At 44.7% G+C, this 20,738-nt stretch overlaps 1 protein-coding gene across 2 annotated transcripts in view; it reads right to left on the minus strand.

Annotated features, from left to right (window-relative positions):
- Positions 1 to 565: 565 nt before the first annotated feature.
- Positions 566 to 20,738, minus strand: part of LOC116410225 (hemicentin-1-like) — a 67,895-nt gene continuing 47,722 nt past the window's right edge. Inside the window, exons 5-10 of one of the 2 annotated variants that reach the window (XM_031900342.1) lie at positions 16,245 to 16,622; positions 15,810 to 16,115; positions 13,968 to 14,279; positions 12,765 to 13,061; positions 10,883 to 11,182; positions 566 to 840 (exon numbers count right to left, since the gene is read on the minus strand). In XM_031900342.1, coding sequence (XP_031756202.1) covers positions 803 to 840; positions 10,883 to 11,182; positions 12,765 to 13,061; positions 13,968 to 14,279; positions 15,810 to 16,115; positions 16,245 to 16,622 — 1,631 coding nt within the window. In that variant the 3' untranslated portion in view covers positions 566 to 802. The remainder of the gene's footprint in view (positions 841 to 10,882; positions 11,183 to 12,764; positions 13,062 to 13,967; positions 14,280 to 15,809; positions 16,116 to 16,244; positions 16,623 to 20,738) is intronic. The other variant, XM_031900341.1, reaches the window with a different exon arrangement.

The raw sequence follows: 20,738 nt of genomic DNA on the forward strand, positions 1-20,738 counted from the left end.
CCATTCTCGAAGATGGCCTTAAACCTGTATTTCGAGGTCCAAATTACAAGTTCATTTAGGATTTTACCTACAAAAGAAAGTTTTTTTGCAGTTCCTACCAAGTACTGACTCTATCTCCTTGAGTGGCACCGCCAGCCCCCTCCCCTGAGGGGAGACTTTGCGCCAGTATGGATCGAGTCTGGGCTATTGGGGCCCGCTGGGTTATTTCCTGCCCTGCCGGCACGGTCTGACTCAGAGCATAGCTCCCAACTGTGAAATTTAGCGGGAAAGCCCCTATTTCAACAGCCCAACCCGCAGTCCCATTGGGTACACCTTCAGCTAAAGGTTAGGGCAACCCCCTTTTTTCCTGACCCCAAGGCCAAAAAGTACAAGGGTCAGTGGGCTCACATTCACCCAAAGGCTAGGGAGAGATCCTTTATTTCCAACCCACAGACCAAAAGGCCCTAAGGAGCAAGGGGCAAGGGTCATTGTCTGAAGACTATACTTGGCCATTCCCCCAGGCTGTATGGAACCCCCAGGCTGCTCAGCAAACAATTGTTTTGAAAGTTGTTTTGAAAGGTTCGGAGAGTAACAAAGGGTAAAAATGAAAGTACAAGTAACAAATACATTCAGCTTCAGGCTTCAGTGTCTGCGCATCTGGTCCCTCCATGGGGAGTTGGCACTGCCCAGCCTTTGTAAGCAATGGGGAGCCATAGCGCCTGGGTAACTCAGTGCATATACCTTTATGGAGGTCACGTTTCCCTCGATCCTACTTCAGGGGCAGTTAGTTTCCCTTTAAACCTTATAGGCGCCTCTTGTTTATTTAAAGTGTTGAAGGTTCCAGTGAAAGTCGGGCAAATCCTTTGTTGGAAAGAAACAAATTAATTAGCAAAGGGGGGAAACATTTCAGCAAATTCTCTATATCAGCAGCTTCGTTTATACACAAACGTCTATCACTAACGTGAGAAAGGGGCTCATAGAACAAAACTCATTGCAGCAAAGTAAATGAGCCCCTTGTCTAAATCTCACCAAAGTAAGTCGAACTTGATGGACTTTGGTCAACCAAAAGCACCTTTAGGGTTAATTTTAAATGAATGTATATTGGAAAGATGCTAAAATGTCCAGGAAGGGTTAATACCCTATGGTGTCGGGGCTGCCAGTGTAGGGGCTCAATGGTGGGGCTCAGGGATAGTGGATCCTGGAGTGATACCCATGGGGGGGCTTTGTCTGACGCCAGAGATTGTTTGACCAACGCGGTGGGTTCTACCTCTGGGTGTTGTACAGCTGAAAAGCAACAGTCACATCCAATGGATGAAAGTATTTGATGTAACTGTGATGTGAGTGATACCTGTTTCCATCAGATCGGCACCAACCATGGGTGAATTGGTTCCATCAAGAAAGTGTTTCATTTGTTATTGAGAAGCACTGAGGCCCAACGGCACTATAGAAATAAAGCCCCATGCCCCTGAAGATGCCCCCAGTAGCTCTCCATCTTTTGCCTTGCCCAACTACTGCACATGCTCAGTCTGCTCTTGGCTGATGTCACTGAGCTTAGGGAGCGACTCACAATATTCTTCTTTCCCCTGCCTGCTTGCTCTAGTCTCTGCCTGTTCCCTACATGCATACAGGCCAACCAATCACAGTCCTCTCTGGCACTTTGAGCTTGGGGAGAGACTTTAGCTGAATCCTTATTGTGTGACTTTTCTTTCCCCCTTGTAATGACCCCAAATACTGAGCTGTGTTAGCAATATAAGTTACAAAGGTTGGAAATATAGGGAGAAGCTGTGACAAAAGTTCCAGTCACTTTGCTTATAATAAACACATTCTCTTGGAATAAGTGTTTCCCTGTATATAATATAGTGATATATGCACCTTATGGTCTCCCCAATGTACAGAGCATTATTGGCTTTAGTTGTGGGGATACAAACCAATCACTTCTGTCACAGTGTTTATGAAGCAGTTGCATGGGGGTGTGTGTGCATTACACACGGGGAGAGGCCAAACTGTGCCAGTAGGTGTATAGGCAGAACAACATGATATGTCTGTATGGAACCCCCAGTCTGTATGGCACCCCCAGTCTGTATGGCACCCCCAGTCTGTATGGCACCCCCAGGCTGTATGGCACCCCCAGGCTGTATGGCACCCCCAGTCTGTATGGCACCCCCAGTCTGTATGGCACCCCCAGGCTGTATGGCACCCCCAGGCTGCTCAGCAACCCTTTGCTTTGGTCAGTGTAATGTGAGTGTCAGAGAGAGTTGTTTGTAGAAGGAGAGAATTCAGAATGTGTTTTGCTTAGAAAAAGCCCCAATTATCTCCTGAGCTGATATTTTGGGGGATGGGGATATGGGAATATTTGGGAGTCTGTTGTAAACAAGTTATGTCTAAATACTGAGCTAAAGCTTGTTTGTATTGATATCCTGTAATAAACTGTGTATAATAGGGCAGCGCTAGTTTATATGTACCTGTACCCATGATGCACCTGTGTCTCTGTGCCAATGGGATCATTTGTAGGTTCCACCTAGTTCTCTATGGAGGTTGAAGGAAAAAATATATACACAAGAGCATTGACCAATGAGAATGCTAATTAGGTTCCCAGCACTATATCAGCCATTTTGATATTATCTTACATATAGAAATAATTACATAATTTCCCGTTATTATATGGCACAGGAATCAGACATGGGGATAAAGGGACAGACTTGTTCAGTGCCGGGAAACTGTGCTTATTGCTCCCAACTCCAATTGCAGGAACAGAGAACAGGGAGCCGGATTTACTCACATCAGCTGGGATTCTCATTGGAGGATTCTTTTGCATATTTATGCAGCCACTGACTTTGTGCTGTTGTTCTGATAATTTACTATGTTCCCTAAGCTCCGCCTCCCAACAGCAGCCCAGAGCAAACTGAGCATGTGCAGGAGCCAGATCTTATAGAAGATGGTCTAACAAAGTAACAAGATGGCATGTTCTGTCCTCACCACGTGTTACCCTGAGGTAGTATGTAGCTTGACATACAGCTAAACCTTCCCACACTCCAATAAAGAGGCAAAGGGTAAATCTGTTGAACTTTACTGGGTGATTGTGGAAATAAATGTGGTAAAACTGTAATACAAAGGAGATAAAGTACGATGAGTATATGGGAAATACACTAACACAAAACAACTGCAACATACGAAACATTTCTGGATCTGATTATATGCCGCAGTGTCTCTGAGGAGCTGGCAGCCTTCTAATGGTGGCTCAGTCCAGGGTTTATGACCATAATCCTTACCAGCGATGCTACCATGGGGAGAATATGGGTAGTATGTGCTTCTTGTGCAGCATGATCTACAAAATGGAGTCTGTACTCCCACAAAGCATTGCAGACATCACATGGCAGGAAGTGTGGTGGTTCCATGAGGTCATAGGTCACACAGGAAATGAATACTTGCATTTGCAGCAAACAGTCAGCAGAGGGAGTTCACTGCTAATGAGTACAATAAACAGCAAAAATGATGGAAGCTATGCTGGAGACATGACACTCCCCATCTGGTATCTATAGATGCCACCATTTCATTCCTGAGGAGATAACAACAAGGTTAGTTCAGATACTGGCCTGAAGAAGAATTTGGTTTCTCCCTGTTTGGAGATTTTAACTTCAACTTTGCGGACTCTTCCGTCCTCACTGGGAAATGTTTTGGCAACAAGACCTAAAGGCCATTCATTTCTTTGTGACTGGCAGTCTTTCACAAGAACAACGTCACCAGGCTTGAGGTTTGGTTTGGCGGTTTGCCATTTGTTCCGTGGCTGCAAAGTAGAGATGTATTGCTTTCTCCATCTGTCCCAAAAGGTATTTGCAAGACACTGTACTTGTCTCCACTGACGCTTGTACAAGTCTTTATTAGTAAATTCCCCAGAAGGAGCACTCAGTGTTACAGTCTTTTGAGTAAGTAGAGTGGCAGGTGTAAGCAAGAAAGGATCTTCTGGGTCGTTTGAGACAGAAGTAAGGGGTCTAGCATTTATAATAGCTGAGACTTCAGCCATGAAGGTGGTTAAAGACTCATGGGTAAGCCTTGCAGTTCCTACTTGTAAGAAGATGGTGTTGAGGATCCTCCGGGCTATGCCAATCATCCTTTCCCAGGCACCTCCCATGTAAGAAGAGTGAGGTGGGTTGAAAGTCCAGGAGCAGTCCTGATCAGCTAGGTATCTCTCCACATCCTTGACATTAACGTTTGATGAGATTTGCAGTTCTTTGGCTGCCCCAACAAAGTTAGTACCCCTGTCGGAGCGAATATGTTTCACAGGGCCTCGTATAGCAATAAAACGTCTGAGGGCATTTATGAAACTTGAAGTGTCCATTGATTCAATGACCTCGAAATGGACAGCTCTGATGGTCATACAAGTGAATATGACTGCCCAGCGTTTGCTATTTGCATGGTTTCCTCTAGTGTGTCGTGTGGAAACAGACCAGGGACCAAATACATCTAGACCAACACTGGTGAAAGGTGGGTCTTGGTTAAGTCTGTCTGTGGGAAGATTGGCCATCTTTTGTGTTTGTAACCTCCCACGGAGTTTACGGCAAGTGATGCACTTGAAAATTGCACTATTCACACATCTTTTTGCTCCAACTATCCACAAGCCAGCTGTCCTTAAAGCTCCTTCTGTAAATAGTCGGCCCTGATGTTTGACTTGAGCATGATAATGACATACAAGCAGAGTAGCAATGTGATGATTACCTGGAATGATCAGAGGATGTTTCTCTTCAAACTCTATTTCTGCACCTTTGAGGCGTCCTCCTACTCTTAATAGGCCATTCTGGTCAAGAAATGGGTCGAGTTTTCTCAAAGCGCTGTCTTTAGGAACAGGTTTGCCTCCTGTAATGCAGTTGATCTCTCTAGAATAAATCTCGTGATGTACAGTGTGAAGAATGACATTCTTTGTTTGCTGAAGTTCTGCTACTGTGTAGACATTTTTACAGTGATGCCATCCTTTGCAGGTATTTACATCTGTAGATGAGGTATGTTTGAAGGAGCGAGCTATGTGGGTCAGACAGGTGATAGCTCGGACGAGTGATTTCCAACCTGAAAACCTATTAAACCTGTTGGATTTAAGTTGGTTGTTAGTGATTATTGTGTGACATGTAGACACTTGGGGGCGGATTTCAGCATCTGAATTTGCATCCACTAGCTTGAATGCTTCATTCTCAGAAGCAGTTTGTTCAGTTCTACACAAGAATGCAGGTCCTGTGAGCCAAGATGTGCTTTTAAGTTGACTTGCAGCGACAGCTCTGGTTGCGTGGTCTGCAGGGTTGTAGTCGGTAGGTACATAGTGCCACTGTTCTGGACAGGTGGATCTCCTAATTCTGAGTACCCTGTTGGTGACATAAACATAAAACCTTCTGGTTTCATTGTAGATATAGCCCAGTACTACCTTGCTGTCTGTGTAGAAAACAGTCTCTTTGAGCTCTATGCCGATCTCAGCTGTAATAAGTTCAGCTAGCTCCACAGCTAGAACAGCAGCACAGAGTTCCAATCTGGGAATGGTATGCTCTGGAATTGGTGCAAGTTTTGCTTTGCCCATAACAAACCCAATGTGACATTGTCCATAGACATCCACGGTTCTAATGTAGGCGACAGCACCTATTGCTTTAACAGAAGCATCACAGAAAACATACAGTTTTTGACTCTGTATTTCTGTAGAAGGTATTGAAGCATATGGGCGTGTTACCTGAAGGCTGGAAAGAGTTGTCAAAGAACTTCTCCACTCTGCCCACATATTCTTTTTATCAGGTGCTAGTGGAGCATCCCAATCGGATGTTTCCATTGTTAAGTCTCTTAGAAGTGCTTTATCTTGTATGGTGACAGGAGCAGCAAATCCTAATGGATCATAAAGGCCATTTATTGTGCACAGGACACCCCTGCGAGTGAAGGGTTTTTTCTCCTCATTCACTTGGAAGGCAAAGGTATCAGACTGTAAGTCCCACAGAAGTCCAAGGCTCCGTTGAACAGGTAAAGAGTCAGCTCCTAAGTCTAAGTCTCTTAGGTCATTTGAATGGTCCTGAGAAGGGAAGGCTTGCATTACTTCTTTGCTGTTGGAAGCTATTTTGTGAAGCCTAAGGTTTGAGCAAGCAAGAGCTTCCTGAGTCCTTTTGAGAAGACAGATTGCAGCTTTACTTGAAGGTAAGGATTTTAAGCAGTCATCTACATAGAAGTCCTTTTCCACTAATTGCTTGACATCTGACCCATACTCCACCTCATTTTCCTGAGCAGAGCGTCTGAGCCCGTAGATTGCAACTGCAGGGGAAGGGCTGTTGCCGAAGATGTGTACCCTCATTCGATACTCTGTGATGTCTTTTGGAAGGATCATTGTCTCTGTACCAGAAGAATCTCAAGAAATTTCTGTCTTTCTCTCTTACAAGAAAACAGTGGAACATTTGTTGAATGTCAGCAATAAATGCAATAGAGTCTTTGCAAAAACGAAGGAGTACTCCCAGAAGTTTGTTATTGAGGTCAGGGCCTGTTAGGAGGACATCATTTAGGGAGACACCTTTGAACTTAGAACTGGAATCAAAAACCACTCTAATCTGTCCTGGTTTCTTTGGATGATACACTCCAAATATTGGTAGGTACCAGCATTCCTCAGTGTCGGTGAGGGTGGGAGCTACCTCTGCATGACTGTTCTCAAATATTTTCCCCATGAAGGTAAAAAAGTGGCCTTTCATCTCTGGTTTCTTTTGAAAGCTGCGCTTGAGAGAATTGAAGCGTTTTAGGGCCTCCTCTCTGTTGTTAGGTAGGCGTTGCCTCCGAGGTCTAAAGGGTAGAGGTGCGACCCAACTGTTGGCATCATTTTTGACTAGCCCCTTCTCCATTATTTCTAAGAAGAGTTTATCCTCAATAGACATTGCTACCTGGTTATCCTCTTTTGATCTATGAAACACTGTGCACCCCAGATGGTCTTGATCGCTGTCACAAGCATCGTTGTCATCAAAGGGGTTCAAGAGGGTGTGAGTCAGGTTTGTATTAAAGGGCCTTTCTTTTATGAGGAAGCTATTGTGACATGGTTGGAAGATGGAGGGACGCCCATTCTCTAGTGTGTTTGTGAGCAAGCTGTTTACATAGGCTGGTTTGTGCACACTTCCGAGACAGACGTCTCCTATTATGACCCATCCTAGGTCTAACTTCTGTGCGTAAGGAGCATTGTTTGGACCATTAATCTGGTCCCTTGCTAGATATCCCTCCCAAGGAGAAGCAGTATCTGGGCCTTGGGGTCAAGCTTAGGGATTAGGTGCATTATAGGTTTTAAGTGCACGTGGTGCTGTGCTACGTCTGGTGTAGGGATTTCAGATCTATTGTCAGGAATTCTGTTGCACTCAATTATGGTTGGTAAAGGTAATTGTACCTGTCCATCTATGGACTCTACCTGGTAACCGGATGCCCTTCTCCCTGTTGTCTCAGTGATTCCTGCACAAGTTTTTAGGGAGTAAGGAGTGCTTGGGCCTTTGATATTCAATGCGTCAAAGAAGGCTGGACAGGCTAGAGATCTGTTGCTCTGGTCATCCAGGATTGCGTAAAGCTTAACGGCTCTGTCTTTATGGCCTGTTGGATAGACCCTGACAAAGCAGATTTTAGAGCAGGATTTGCCACCTGTTGCTCCTTTACAAACTTCTGTGCATTGTGAACTGACCTCTGGTGTAGCTGTAGCAGTGTTACCTTCCTCCCCGCCATGCTTGCTGGCACCATTGTTGTGAGGTAAAACCCACGGGGCTGGCCCAGGGTGTAGAGCTGTGTTGTGATGTGTGCTGTCACATTCTGTGCATTTTACACTGACCTTACAGTCCTTAGCGAGGTGAGCTGTTGATGAGCAGCACTTGTAACAGATGTTGTTCTCCTTTAGGAAGGCTTTGCGTTCCTCTATGGACTTCTCCCTGAAGGCTCTGCATTTCAGGAGAGGATGAGGCCTTTGATGCAGGGGGCACTGCTTACCAGGGTCTCTGCTCCTTGTCTCTTCACGTGTAGAACCAGCGGATCTGTGGGAAGAATCTGAAAGGGAAGCATTAGTTTTGTGAACTGTTACTGCTGCTTTGCGAGCATTAAGCACTAAGGGAGTTGTATGTGGCAGACTGAGATCAAAACTGGGGTCATTTCTCATCTTGGCTTGTTGGTATACAAAGTCTACAAGCACAGTGAATGGAGGGAAAGGAACGTTGTGCATTTCTTTATACTTTGACCCGTGTGTCATCCAGCGCTCCTGCAAGTTGTAAGTTAACTTTTGCACAATGGGGTTGACACCTCTGGCTGTGTCAAGGAATGCAAGTCCCGGTAAAGGTGGCCATACACGAGGCGATTTCGCTCGTTGTGCGATGAACGATTATATCGACAAACGATCGTATGGCGATCGAGTTCCCATACGATATGCCATCCACAGGCAACGATAATTCGGGAAAGATTTTGTCTCATCATTATCGTAAAATACCTACGATCGTACATCTACGTACGATCGATGTCGTTGACTTCTGCTGCTGGCAATCGTGACATGCGCAGAGAACAATCGTTGAAAGACAAATGTCTGACACTCACACCAACTGGCAGATTTTATCGTTAAACGACCAAAATTTTTAAACCTGGCCGATCGATTTTGGGGACGATAATGTCGGCTTGTTTAGTGGGCCGACGATCGTTCGTACACCACCAACTATACGATAACTTAACGATAGCATCGGATCGTTCGGGAATCGGTCGTTTGTAAGTAAAAAATCGGTCCGTGTATGGCCACTTTAAGTCCCCTTCAGCTTTAGCAACCTGAAGTTCCATTAACAAGTCACTTATTTCTCTAAGTTTTTGGTAACCTTTATTAGATATTTTAGGGAAATCATCAATTCTTTTGAAGAGTGCATTCTCTACTACCTCTGCTGAGCCATAACACTCATTAAGTCTGTGCCAAATCATTTTGAGACCAGTCTGTGGGTGGTTTATGTTGATCACCCTGATCCTTTTGGCATGCTCTGCAGACTCAGTACCTAAGTATTTAATTAGGAGGTCTATCTCCTCGCTGTATGATAGGTCTAAGTCTCTGATAGTGTTTTGGAAGGAAGATCACCAGGCCCTGAAGCCTTCTGGGCGGTCATTAAACTTTACAAGTCCTTTGGTGATTAGCTCACGCCGGGCAAAGAACTTGGCAAAGTCCATTGTGGCCTGGTTGGCACCAGGGTAGGTGGGTGGACCAGTGTAATAGTGAAAAGGTGTAGTGTAATCATACCTGTCTGGAGGCTCTCCTTTAGGCTGATTTGTGACATACCGCTTTAACATAGCAGAGGAGGCAGCTGGAGGGTTACCCATAGATTTAGGTGCTTGGTTGGCGTAGGTTCCGTAGACAGGATCACTTTGCTCCACGTTGTCTCTTTGGTGGATCTGCGGCTTGCTGCTGACTTGTTGAGTCGCATGGCAGTCTTGGTCTGGCTCCTGGGTAGCTCGTTGGTCTGGTTCTTGCGCTGAAAGACAACCCATACCTTGTTTGGAGTGCCAGTGGACATACTCAGAAGTGCGCTGTAGCGGGTCTTGGGCCTCAGTCTCCAGATCTGGCATCCTGCTGTGTCTTTCACTGTCAGGGTATATGATTGCCTCTAGAGCTTCCGCTTCAGCTATGGCTGCTGCAGCTTCCTTCTCTATATTGAGCTTCTCTAGGAATGCTTCTAGGCGACCGCTTTCTATTTTCCTCTCTGCTTCCTGGCGTTCGGCCTCTACCTTCCTCTCTACTTCTAGTCGCGCTCTTTCTGCTTCCAGACGTGCCCATTCCACTTTTGCCTTCATCTCCTTTTCTGCAAAGGAGGCGCGGGCTTTGGCTGCTTCTGCTTTCGCACGGGCAATGGCGGCAGCATTAATAACGGACGAGCGCTGGGAAGAACCAGAAACCTGGGACCTGGTTGTAAGTGAAGGTGTCCATTTCTGGGACATTATGCTGTTGCGGGTTATTTGCCCTTGCAGGGACAGCAGTATAGTTGAATGCAGGTAGCTGCAAAATAGCAGGTCTCAGCGTATTCACTATATCTTATTGCAGTTTAGTGGGGGTACACTGCACTTGTATGGCTGCTTTCTTGCTGCGCTTGTTTTATAGCCTGCAGTGAAGCTTCTGAACTGCTCTACCCACTGGATAGCTGCTGTTTTACTGTTCTGTCCTCACCACGTGTTACCCTGAGGTAGTATGTAGCTTGACATACAGCTAAACCTTCCCACACTCCAATAAAGAGGCAAAGGGTAAATCTGTTGAACTTTACTGGGTGATTGTGGAAATAAATGTGGTAAAACTGTAATACAAAGGAGATAAAGTACGATGAGTATATGGGAAATACACTAACACAAAACAACTGCAACATACAAAACATTTCTGGATCTGATTATATGCCGCAGTGTCTCTGAGGAGCTGGCAGCCTTCTAATGGTGGCTCAGTCCAGGGTATATGACCATAATCCTTACCAGCGATGCTACCATGGGGAGAATATGGGTAGTATGTGCTTCTTGTGCAGCATGATCTACAAAATGGAGTCTGTACTCCCACAAAGCATTGCAGACATCACATGGCAGGAAGTGTGGTGGTTCCATGAGGTCATAGGTTATACAGGAAATGAATGGCTGCATTTGCAGCAAACAGTCAGCAGAGGGAGTTCACTGCTAATGAGTACAATAAACAGCAAAAATGATGGAAGCTGTGCTGGAGACATGACATGGCAGCCCCCTGTGGACAACTTTGAAAGTATAAATCATTACTGTAATTAGGCTTCTCAGCCTCTGGGCTTGTGCAGTAAGTTCAGAATGTTTATGTTCAGTATACAGAATACAGCATTTCTAATGATTTTCTTTTTTAGACTCTAGTCCTTTAAAGAGGAAATATTCTGCCAACTTGACTTCTTTTCCGCACACATCAACTACTTACGTCTTGATTTACACTGAAACTGTTTGGTGTATTTTCCCTTGTTGGTCACCACTTCACATTGAATGAGCTCGTTGCCGGTTGGTGGGAATCTCACTGAGCTGTTACAGGAATAAAGTCCGTCCTCTCCGACTCGCGGCTCTGAAGTCACAACCTGCTCTGTGAGCGGCTCCCCAGACTTGAACCATTTCACCTCCACTTTCCTCTCGGAGAAACCAGAGATGGTTATTGTAAAGTCGGCTACTTTGTTAATTGGTGGATCTTTTGGGAACGCCGTGATCTCTGATAGGGTCGGGGGCACATCTGCAACAACAAGATTACCCTTTAGCGCCATTAGAATCAGCCCTATATCATATAAATATGGGTATTTGTAGGCTGCCTGCTATTGGCTCGTGGGTTTGAATAGTGATGAGTGAATTCTTTGGCCAGAGAAAAGGGAATCATTTAACCATGAAATAAACCCAATAGGGCTGTTCTGCCCCAATAAGGGGTAATTATATCTTAGTTGGGATCAAGTACAGTTACTGTTTTATTATTACAGAGAAAAGGGAATCATTTAACCATGAAATAAACCCAATAGGGCTGTTCTGCCCCCAATAAGGGGTAATTATATCTTAGTTGGGATCAAGTACAGGTACTGTTTTATTATTACAGAGAAAAGGGAATCATTTAACCATTAAATAAACTCAATAGGGCTGTTCTGCCCCAATAAGGGGTAATTATATCTTAGTTGGGATCAAGTACAGGTACTGTTTTATTATTACAGAGAAAAGGGAATCATTTAAACCATTAAATAAACCCAATAGGGCTGTTCTGCCCCAATAAGGGGTAATTATATCTTAGTTGGGATCAAGTACAGGTACTGTTTTATTATTACAGAGAAAAGGGAATCATTTAACCATTAAATAAACCCAATAGGGCTGTTCTGCCCCCAATAAGGGGTAATTATATCTTAGTTGGGATCAAGTACAGGTACTGTTTTATTATTACAGAGAAAAGGGAATCATTTAACCATTAAATAAACCCAATAGGGCTGTTCTGCCCAATAAGGGGTAATTATATCTTAGTTGGGATCAAGTACAGGTACTGTTTTATTATTACAGAGAAAAGGGAATCATTTAACCATTAAATAAACCCAATAGGGCTGTTCTGCCCCAATAAGGGTAATTATATCTTAGTTGGGATCAAGTACAGGTACTGTTTTATTATTACAGAGAAAAGGGAATCATTTAACCATTAAATAAACCCAATAGGGCTGTTTCTGCCCCAATAAGGGGTAATTATATCTTAGTTGGGATCAAGTACAGGTACTGTTTTATTATTACAGAGAAAAGGGAATCATTTAACCATTAAATAAACCCAATAGGGCTGTTCTGCCCCAATAAGGGGTAATTATATCTTAGTTGGGATCAAGTACAGGTACTGTTTTATTATTACAGAGAAAAGGGAATCATTTAACCATTAAATAAACCCAATAGGGCTGTTCTGCCCCAATAAGGGGTAATTATATCTTAGTTGGGATCAAGTACAGGTACTGTTTTATTATTACAGAGAAAAGGGAATCATTTAACCATTAAATAACCCAATAGGGCTGTTCTGCCCCAATAAGGGGTAATTATATCTTAGTTGGGATCAAGTACAGGTACTGTTTTATTATTACAGAGAAAAGGGAATCATTTAACCATTAAATAAACCCAATAGGGCTGTTCTGCCCCAATAAGGGGTAATTATATCTTAGTTGGGATCAAGTACAGGTACTGTTTTATTATTACAGAGAAAAGGGAATCATTTAACCATGAAATAAACTCAATAGGGCTGTTCTGCCCCAATAAGGGGTAACAACAACAACAACAACAATAACCACCACCGTTAGCGTATTACTTACCTGGTAATTTTAGAAGATAATTTTTTTTCAGCGGATGTTGCAGATCTTTTCGCTTTACCCAACAGCTGACAACTTTCCCACAATGCTCTGCTGTAGGTGTTAGTGTGAGGATGAAAGAGACAGAATTCTGGTTTATTTCAGTGTTTCTCATTTCTCTCTCAATTGGTTCCCCACTTACTCGCCATTCTGCTGTGACATCACAAATATCACAGCCAATCACCTCACAGCTTAGTGTTAGTGGTTTCCCGTATATTGGGGGATTTGTATTGCAAGTGATGTCTTTGATATCTGGGAACCCTGAAAAGAAATAAGTGTTGTATTAAATTAAAATTTCTAAATACGACTTCCCAATATACAAACCCCCATATTCAGCCAAAGCTGTGACCAAAATATGCAGCTTCAACCAAGTGTCCAACTTGGTGTTTAGGGATAATCACAATGGCATTAAAGGGAACTAACCCTGCGGCACAGCGCGGCTCAACCCAACGTTACTCGGCTGTTGCCGGACTACAAATCCCAGAATAATGTAACATATAATGAAGGGTGAGGCATGCTGGGAGCTGTAGTCCAGCAACATCAGGGCTGTATTCTTAAAGCAATATTGCCCAATAAAACTTTCCCCCATTAAAATGCAAAAGAATCCCCCAATGAGAATCCCAGCTGATGTGAGTAAATCCGGCTCCCTGTTCTCTGTTCCTGCAATTGGAGTTGGGAGCAATAAGCACAGTTTCCCAGCACTGAACAAGTCTGTCCCTTTATCCCCATGTCTGATTCCTGTGCCATATAATGACGGGAAAATGCCATCATTATCTCTATATGTAAGGTACCAGCAAGGGGCCTGACACAGGGAATCAGCATTCTCATTGGTCACTTCTTCTGCATTTATAATGAAGTTATTTATCAGTAGAATTCTCATTGGGGAATTTTCTTGCATCTATAATGATGTTTTTTGTCAACTTCTATAGCAACACTAGGGGGCGCAGTGGGGCAGCATCACGGCTAACATCACATAAAAGGCTGAACCTCTGACTTGCTGATCTATAGGGTGTTGTTTTTGATGTTTTTAAATGTACTGACCTTACAAAAATGTTTTTATTACAGCCCTTTGACTCCTTTCCCCTGTCTCAAGCTTGACCTGATCTGCTGCTCTACTGTCTCACTCAGCAAGGATGTCTCACTCAAGGTGTCTCTCTATGTAAATACCTTTTAGCTTTAAATGATATGTCCTTATGGTCATCTCCATGGAATGCGTGATCTCCACGTGGTATTCTGCCCCATGTTGGTTAATAGTAGGAGTAAATATCATTTCTGTTGTTTTAACGAACAGTCCGGACTCGGGGTCCTGCTGGGCAGGTTCTGTATCGTTTGCAGGAGAGATGGTTTTCCGACCCTGGTACCAACGGACTGAGCAGGTTGCAGGGTAGAAATCCCGGGCAGTACAGGATAATGTGACAGGTTGGTCGCACTCAGGGGCCTCAGGCTCACACTCTATTTCACTTATCAGTGGTTTAGAGACTGTCATGTAAACAGGAAAAAAACCAGAGGATTATGGGGATTGTAGAACCTGTATCATTTCATCCAAATTGCTCTGAGGCTGAGAGAGGGGAGAGACATAGAGAGGAGAGACATAGAGAGGAGAGACATAGAGGGGAGAGACATAGAGAGGAGAGACATAGAGGGGAGAGACATAGAGAGGAGAGACATAGAGGGGAGAGACATAGAGAGGAGAGACATAGAGGGGAGAGACATAGAGGGGAGAGACATAGAGAGGAGAGACATAGAGAGGAGAGACATAGAGGGGAGAGACATAGAGGGGAGAGACATAGAGAGGAGAGACATAGAGGGGAGAGACATAGAGGGGAGAGACATAGAGAGGAGAGACATAGAGAGGAGAGACATAGAGAGGAGAGACATAGAGAGGAGAGACATAGAGGGGAGAGACATAGAGGGGAGGGACATGAGAGGAGAGACATAGAGAGGAGAGACATAGAGGGGAGAGACATAGAGAGGAGAGACATAGAGGGGAGAGACATAGAGGGGAGAGACATAGAGGGGAGAGACATAGAGGGGAGAGACATAGAGAGGAGAGACATAGAGAGGAGAGACATAGAGGGGAGAGACATAGAGGGGAGAGACATAGAGAGGAGAGACATAGAGAGGAGAGACATAGAGGGGAGAGACATAGAGGGGAGAGACATAGAGAGGAGAGACATAGAGGGGAGAGACATAGGAGGGGAGAGGACATAGAGAGGAGAAGACATAGAGAGGAGAGACATAGAGGGGAGAGACATAGAGGGGAGAGACATAGAGAGGAAGAGACATAGAGGGGAGAGACATAGATGGGAGAGACATAGAGAGGAGAGACATAGAGGGGAGAGACATAGAGAGGAGAGACAATAGAGAGGAGAGACATAGAGAGGAGAGACATAGAGGGGAGAGACATAGAGGGGAGAGACATAGAGAGGAGAGACATAGAGGGGAAAGAGACATAGAGGGGGAGAGACATAGAGAGGAGAAACATAGAGAGAGGAGAGACATAGGGGAGAGACATAGAGAGGAGAGACATAGAGGGGAGAGACATAGAGGGGAGAGACATAGAGAGGAGAGACATAGAGGGGAGAGACATAGAGGGGAGAACATAGAGAGGAGAGACATAGAGAGGAGAGACATAGAGGGGAGAGACATAGAGGGGAGAGACATAGAGAGGAGAGACATAGAGGGGAGAGACATAGATGGGAGAGACATAGAGAGGAGAGACATAGAGGGGAGAGACATAGAGAGGAGAGACATAGAGAGGAGAGACATAGAGAGGAGAGACATAGAGAGGAGAGACATAGAGAGGAGAGACATAGAGAGGAGAGACATAGAGAGGAGAGACATAGAGGAATGTAGAGCATTAAAAGCAGATTGAATATTTTTTACTTTATGAGCCAATTGACTGGGAACCAAGAGAGTCTCTAGTAATGAAGGGGAGGAGATTGGCTGAGAAATGTGAGCGTTGCTGGAACCCAGAATGTAAGGTAAATAGGACCCGGTGCTACTTACCCAGATGTTTCAGTTCCCAGGAAACACATTTAGGATGTTGGAGACTCTCATGAGAGACCTCACACCGGAAGCTCTTCCCAATGTCCCTCACACTGGGTCTGTATGTGGCACGGCTGGTACAGTCTAACAGGTGACTGTCGCCCCGGTGGGCTTGATCAGTGCTTGATGCCAAGAGCTCATCCCCCTTATACCAGCGAACTCCCAGGAGTTTTGGGTGGAAGGAATGGATTCTGCAGGATAACGTGGTCTCTTTGCCCACAGATAGAACCTCTGATGATGTCTGTATGGGATCCAACTCTGGGAGAGCTAAATACAAAAGGGTCAGTGTATTTTGCAATGTAACTTACCAGCAGAGCTTGTTCCATATATAAGGATAAAGCAGAATATACATGGGAAATAAAGAAACAGATATAGATATAAAGAAAAGGACTTTACCTAAAACCTGCATTTCCATACGTTTCTCGGCTGTATGTTCTGTGGCGTAATGGTGAGTCCTACAGACGTACTGAGCCCCGTGATCCCCCCTGACTGTGGGCTTCAGGGTCACGTTGCTTAGGAAGTAGTTGAGATGATCTTCTTCTTCTCCCTCTTGTTTTTCATATTCTGCCAGCTCATGTAAATATCTTGGGTCACAGATGGTGGATGTACCTTTATCCCAGCACAGAAGTTCTGTTTCCTGACCCAGTGGATCCACTTTCAGCCAAGTAACAGAGAGCGGCTTTGGCTTGAACCCATAGATGGGGCAGGTCAGGGTCAGGGATTCCCCCTGGAGGATACGGAGCGGGGATACGATTTTGGATATCTTTGGGTTGACTAGTAGTAATAAAGGAAAATAACATTAGAAATGAGACATTGGCTATACAGTAACTCATTACATGGGGATCTAGAGTAGAACGACATACAGTAGATCTCCTTGTCAGGATAGAGATCTACAATGAGCTTTTGTTGCTCTCAGACTCACATTGGTCACTGCCTCCTCATATAATATGATTTCTGCTCACAGAGAAGACCCAATTACATTTGGTAACAATGAACCCCAAGTTCTAGTGGGCATGTTAGCAGGTACCAGAAATAATAACCCAGTAACTTCATCTGTCTGTCAGTGGGGACTCCCGGCACCCTACATTTACGATCTTCTCAACACACTATCAATAGAATGGCCTACACCAGTGATCCCCAACCAGTAACCCTGGGGCAACATGTTGGATGTTGCTCTCAGTGCCCCCAAACCAGGGAGTTATTTTTGAATTCCTGACTTGGGGGCAAGTTTTGGTTGAATAAAAACAAGATTTCCTGCCAATAAAGCCCCTGTAAGCTGATAGGGTGCATAGAGGCCCCTAATAGCCAATCACAGCCCTTATTTGGCTCCTCCATGAACTTTTATGGTGCTTGTGTTGCTCTTGAAGCCTTTCTACAATCTGATTGTGGCTCCCGAGTAAGAAAGGTTGGGGGACCTCCCGCCTACAGTATATATTTCATGTCTACTCTCTGGTACCTGGTATTATCTTAGTTGGGACAGTCAGTACAGTACCTGTTTATTATTACAGAGAAAGGGAATCATTTATACCATAAATAACCCAATAGGGCTGTTCTGCCCCAATAAGGGGTAATTATATCTTAGTTGGGATCAAGTACAGGTACTGTTTTATATTACAGAGAAAAGGGAAATCATTTAACCATTGAAATAAACTCAATAGGGCTGTTCTGCCCCAATAAGGGCGTAACAACAACAACAACAACAATAACCACCACCCGTTAGCGTATACTTACCTGGTAATTTTAGAGATAATTTTTTTCAGCGGATGTGCAGATCTTTTCGCTTTACCCAACAGCTGACAACTTTCCCACAATGCTCTGCTGTAGGTGTTAGTGTGAGGATGAAAGAGACAGAATTCTGGTTTATTTCAGTGTTTCTCATTTTCTCTCTCAATTGGTTCCCCACTTACTCGCCATTCTGCTGTGACATCACAAATATCACAGCCAATCACCTCACAGCTTAGTGTTAGTGGTTTCCCGTATATGGGGGATTTGTATTGCAAGTGATGTCTTTGATATCTGGGAACCCTGAAAGAAATAAGTGTTGTATTAAATTAAAATTTCTAAATACGACTTCCCAATATACAAACCCCCATATTCAGCCAAAGCTGTGACCAAAATATGCAGCTTCAACCAAGTGTCCAACTGGTGTTTAGGGATAATCACAATGGCATTAAGGGAACTAAACCCTGCGGCACAGCGCGGCTCAACCCAACGTTTACTCGGCTGTTGCCGGACTACAAATCCCAGAATAATGTAACATATAATGAAGGGTGAGGCATGCTGGAGCTGTAGTCCAGCAACATCAGGGCTGTATTCTTAAAGCAATATTGCCCAATAAAACTTTCCCCCATTAAAAATGCAAAAGAATCCCCCAATGAGAATCCCAGCTGATGTGAGTAAATCCGGCTCCCTGTTCTCTGTTCCTGCATTGGAGTGGGAGCAATAAGCACAGTTTCCCAGCACTGAACAAGTCTGTCCCTTTATCCCATGTCTGATTCCTGTGCCATATAATGACGGGAAAATGCCATCATTATCTCTATATGTAAGGTACCAGCAAGGGGCCTGACACAGGGAATCAGCATTTCTCATTGGTCACTTCTTCTGCATTTATAATGAAGTTATTTTATCAGTAGAATTCTCATTGGGAATTTCTTGCATCTATAATGATTTTTTTGTCAACTTCTATAGCAACACTAGGGGCGCAGTGGGGCAGCATCACGGCTAACATCACATAAAAGGCTGAACCTCTGACTTGCTGATCTATAGGGTGTTGTTTTTGATGTTTTTTAAATGTACTGACCTTACAAAAATGTTTTATTACAGCCCTTTGACTCCTTTCCCCTGTCTCAAGCTTGACCTGATCTGCTGCTCTACTGTCTCACTCAGCAAGGATGTCTCACTCAAGGTGTCTCTCTATGTAAATACCTTTTAGCTTTAAATGATATGTCCTTATGGTCATCTCCATGGAATGCGTGATCTCCACTGGTATTCTGCCCCATGTTGGTTAATAGTAGAGTAAATATCATTTCTGTTGTTTTAACGAACAGTCCGGACTCGGGTCCTGCTGGGCAGGTTCTGTATCGTTTGCAGGAGAGATGGTTTTCCGACCCTGGTACCAACGGACTGAGCAGGTTGCAGGGTAGAAATCCGGGCAGTACAGGATAATGTGACAGGGTTGGTCGCACTCAGGGGCCTCAGGCTCACACTCTATTTCACTTACAGTGGTTTAAGAACTGTCATGTAAACAGGAAAAAAAACCAGAGGATTATGGGGATTGTAGAACCTGTATCATTTCATCCAAATTGCTCTGAGGCTGAGAGAGGGGAGAGACATAGAGAGGAGAGACATAGAGAGGAGAGACATAGAGGGAGAGACATAGAGAGGAGAGACATAGAGGGGAGAGACATAGAGAGGAGAGACATAGAGGGGAGAGACATAGAGAGGAGAGACATAGAGGGGAGAGACATAAGAGGGAGAGAGACATAGAGAGGAGAGACAGAGAGGAGAGACATAGAGGGAGAGACATAGAGGGGAGAGACATAGAGAGGAGAGACATAGAGGGGAGAGACATAGAGGGGAGAGACATAGAGAGGAGAGACATAGAGAGGAGAGACATAGAGAGGAGAGAATAGAAGGAGAGACAAGAGGGGAGAGACATAGAGGGAGGGACAAGAGAGGAGAGACATAGAGAGGAGAGACATAGAGGGGAGAGACATAGAGAGGAGAGACATAGAGGGGAGAACATAGAGGGGAGAGACATAGAGGGGAGAGACATAGAGGGGAGAGACATAGAGAGGAGAGACATAGAGAGGAGAGACATAGAGGGAGAGAGACATAGAGGGGAGAGACATAGAGAGGAGAGACATAGAGAGGAGAGACATAGAGGGGAGAGACATAGAGGGGAGAGACATAGAGAGGAGAGACATAGAGGGGAGAGACATAGAGGGGAGAGACATAGAGAGGAGAGACATAGAGAGGAGAGACATAGAGGGGAGGACATAGAGGGGAGAGACATAGAGAGGAGAGACATAGAGGGGAGAGACATAGATGGGAGAGACATAGAGAGGAGAGACATAGAGGAGGAGAGACATAGAGAGGAGAGACATAGAGAGGAGAGACATAGAGAGGAGAGACATAGAGGGAGAGACATAGAGGGGAGAGACATAGAGGGAGAGACATAGAGGGAGAGACATAGAGGGAGAGACATAGAGAGGAGAGACAAGAGAGGAGAACATAGAGGGAGAGACATAGAGAGGAGAGACATAGAGGGAGAGACATAAGAGGGGAGAGACATAGAGGAAGACAAGAGGAGAGACATAGAGGGGAGAGACATAGAGGGAGAGACATAGAGAGGAGAGACATAGAGGGAGAGACATAGAGGGGGAGACATAGAGGGGAGAGACATAGAGGGAGAGACATAGATGGGAGAGACCATAGAGAGGAGAGACATAGAGGGGAGAGACATAGAGAGAGAATAGAGAGGAGAGAACATGAGAGGAGGAGCAGAGAGGGAGACATAGAGAGGAGAGACATAGAGAGGAGAGACATAGAGAGGAGAGACATAGAGGATGTTAGAGCTTAAAGCAGATTGAATATTTTTTACTTTATGAGCCAATTGACTGGGAACCAAGAGAGTCTCTAGTAATGAAGGGGAGGAGATTGGCTGAGAAATGTGAGCGTTGCTGGAACCCAGAATGTAAGGTAAATAGGACCCGGTGCTACTTACCAGATGTTTCAGTTCCCAGGAAACACATTTAGGATGTTGGAGACTCTCATGAGAGACCTCACACCGGAAGCTCTTCCCAATGTCCCTCACACTGGGTCTGTATGTGGCACGGCTGGTACAGTCTAACAGGTGACTGTCGCCCCGGTGGGCTTGATTCAAGTGCT

This window comes from Xenopus tropicalis, chromosome 4 (genome assembly GCF_000004195.4).
Source record: "Xenopus tropicalis strain Nigerian chromosome 4, UCB_Xtro_10.0, whole genome shotgun sequence".
NCBI classification, from domain to species: Eukaryota; Metazoa; Chordata; class Amphibia; order Anura; family Pipidae; genus Xenopus; species Xenopus tropicalis.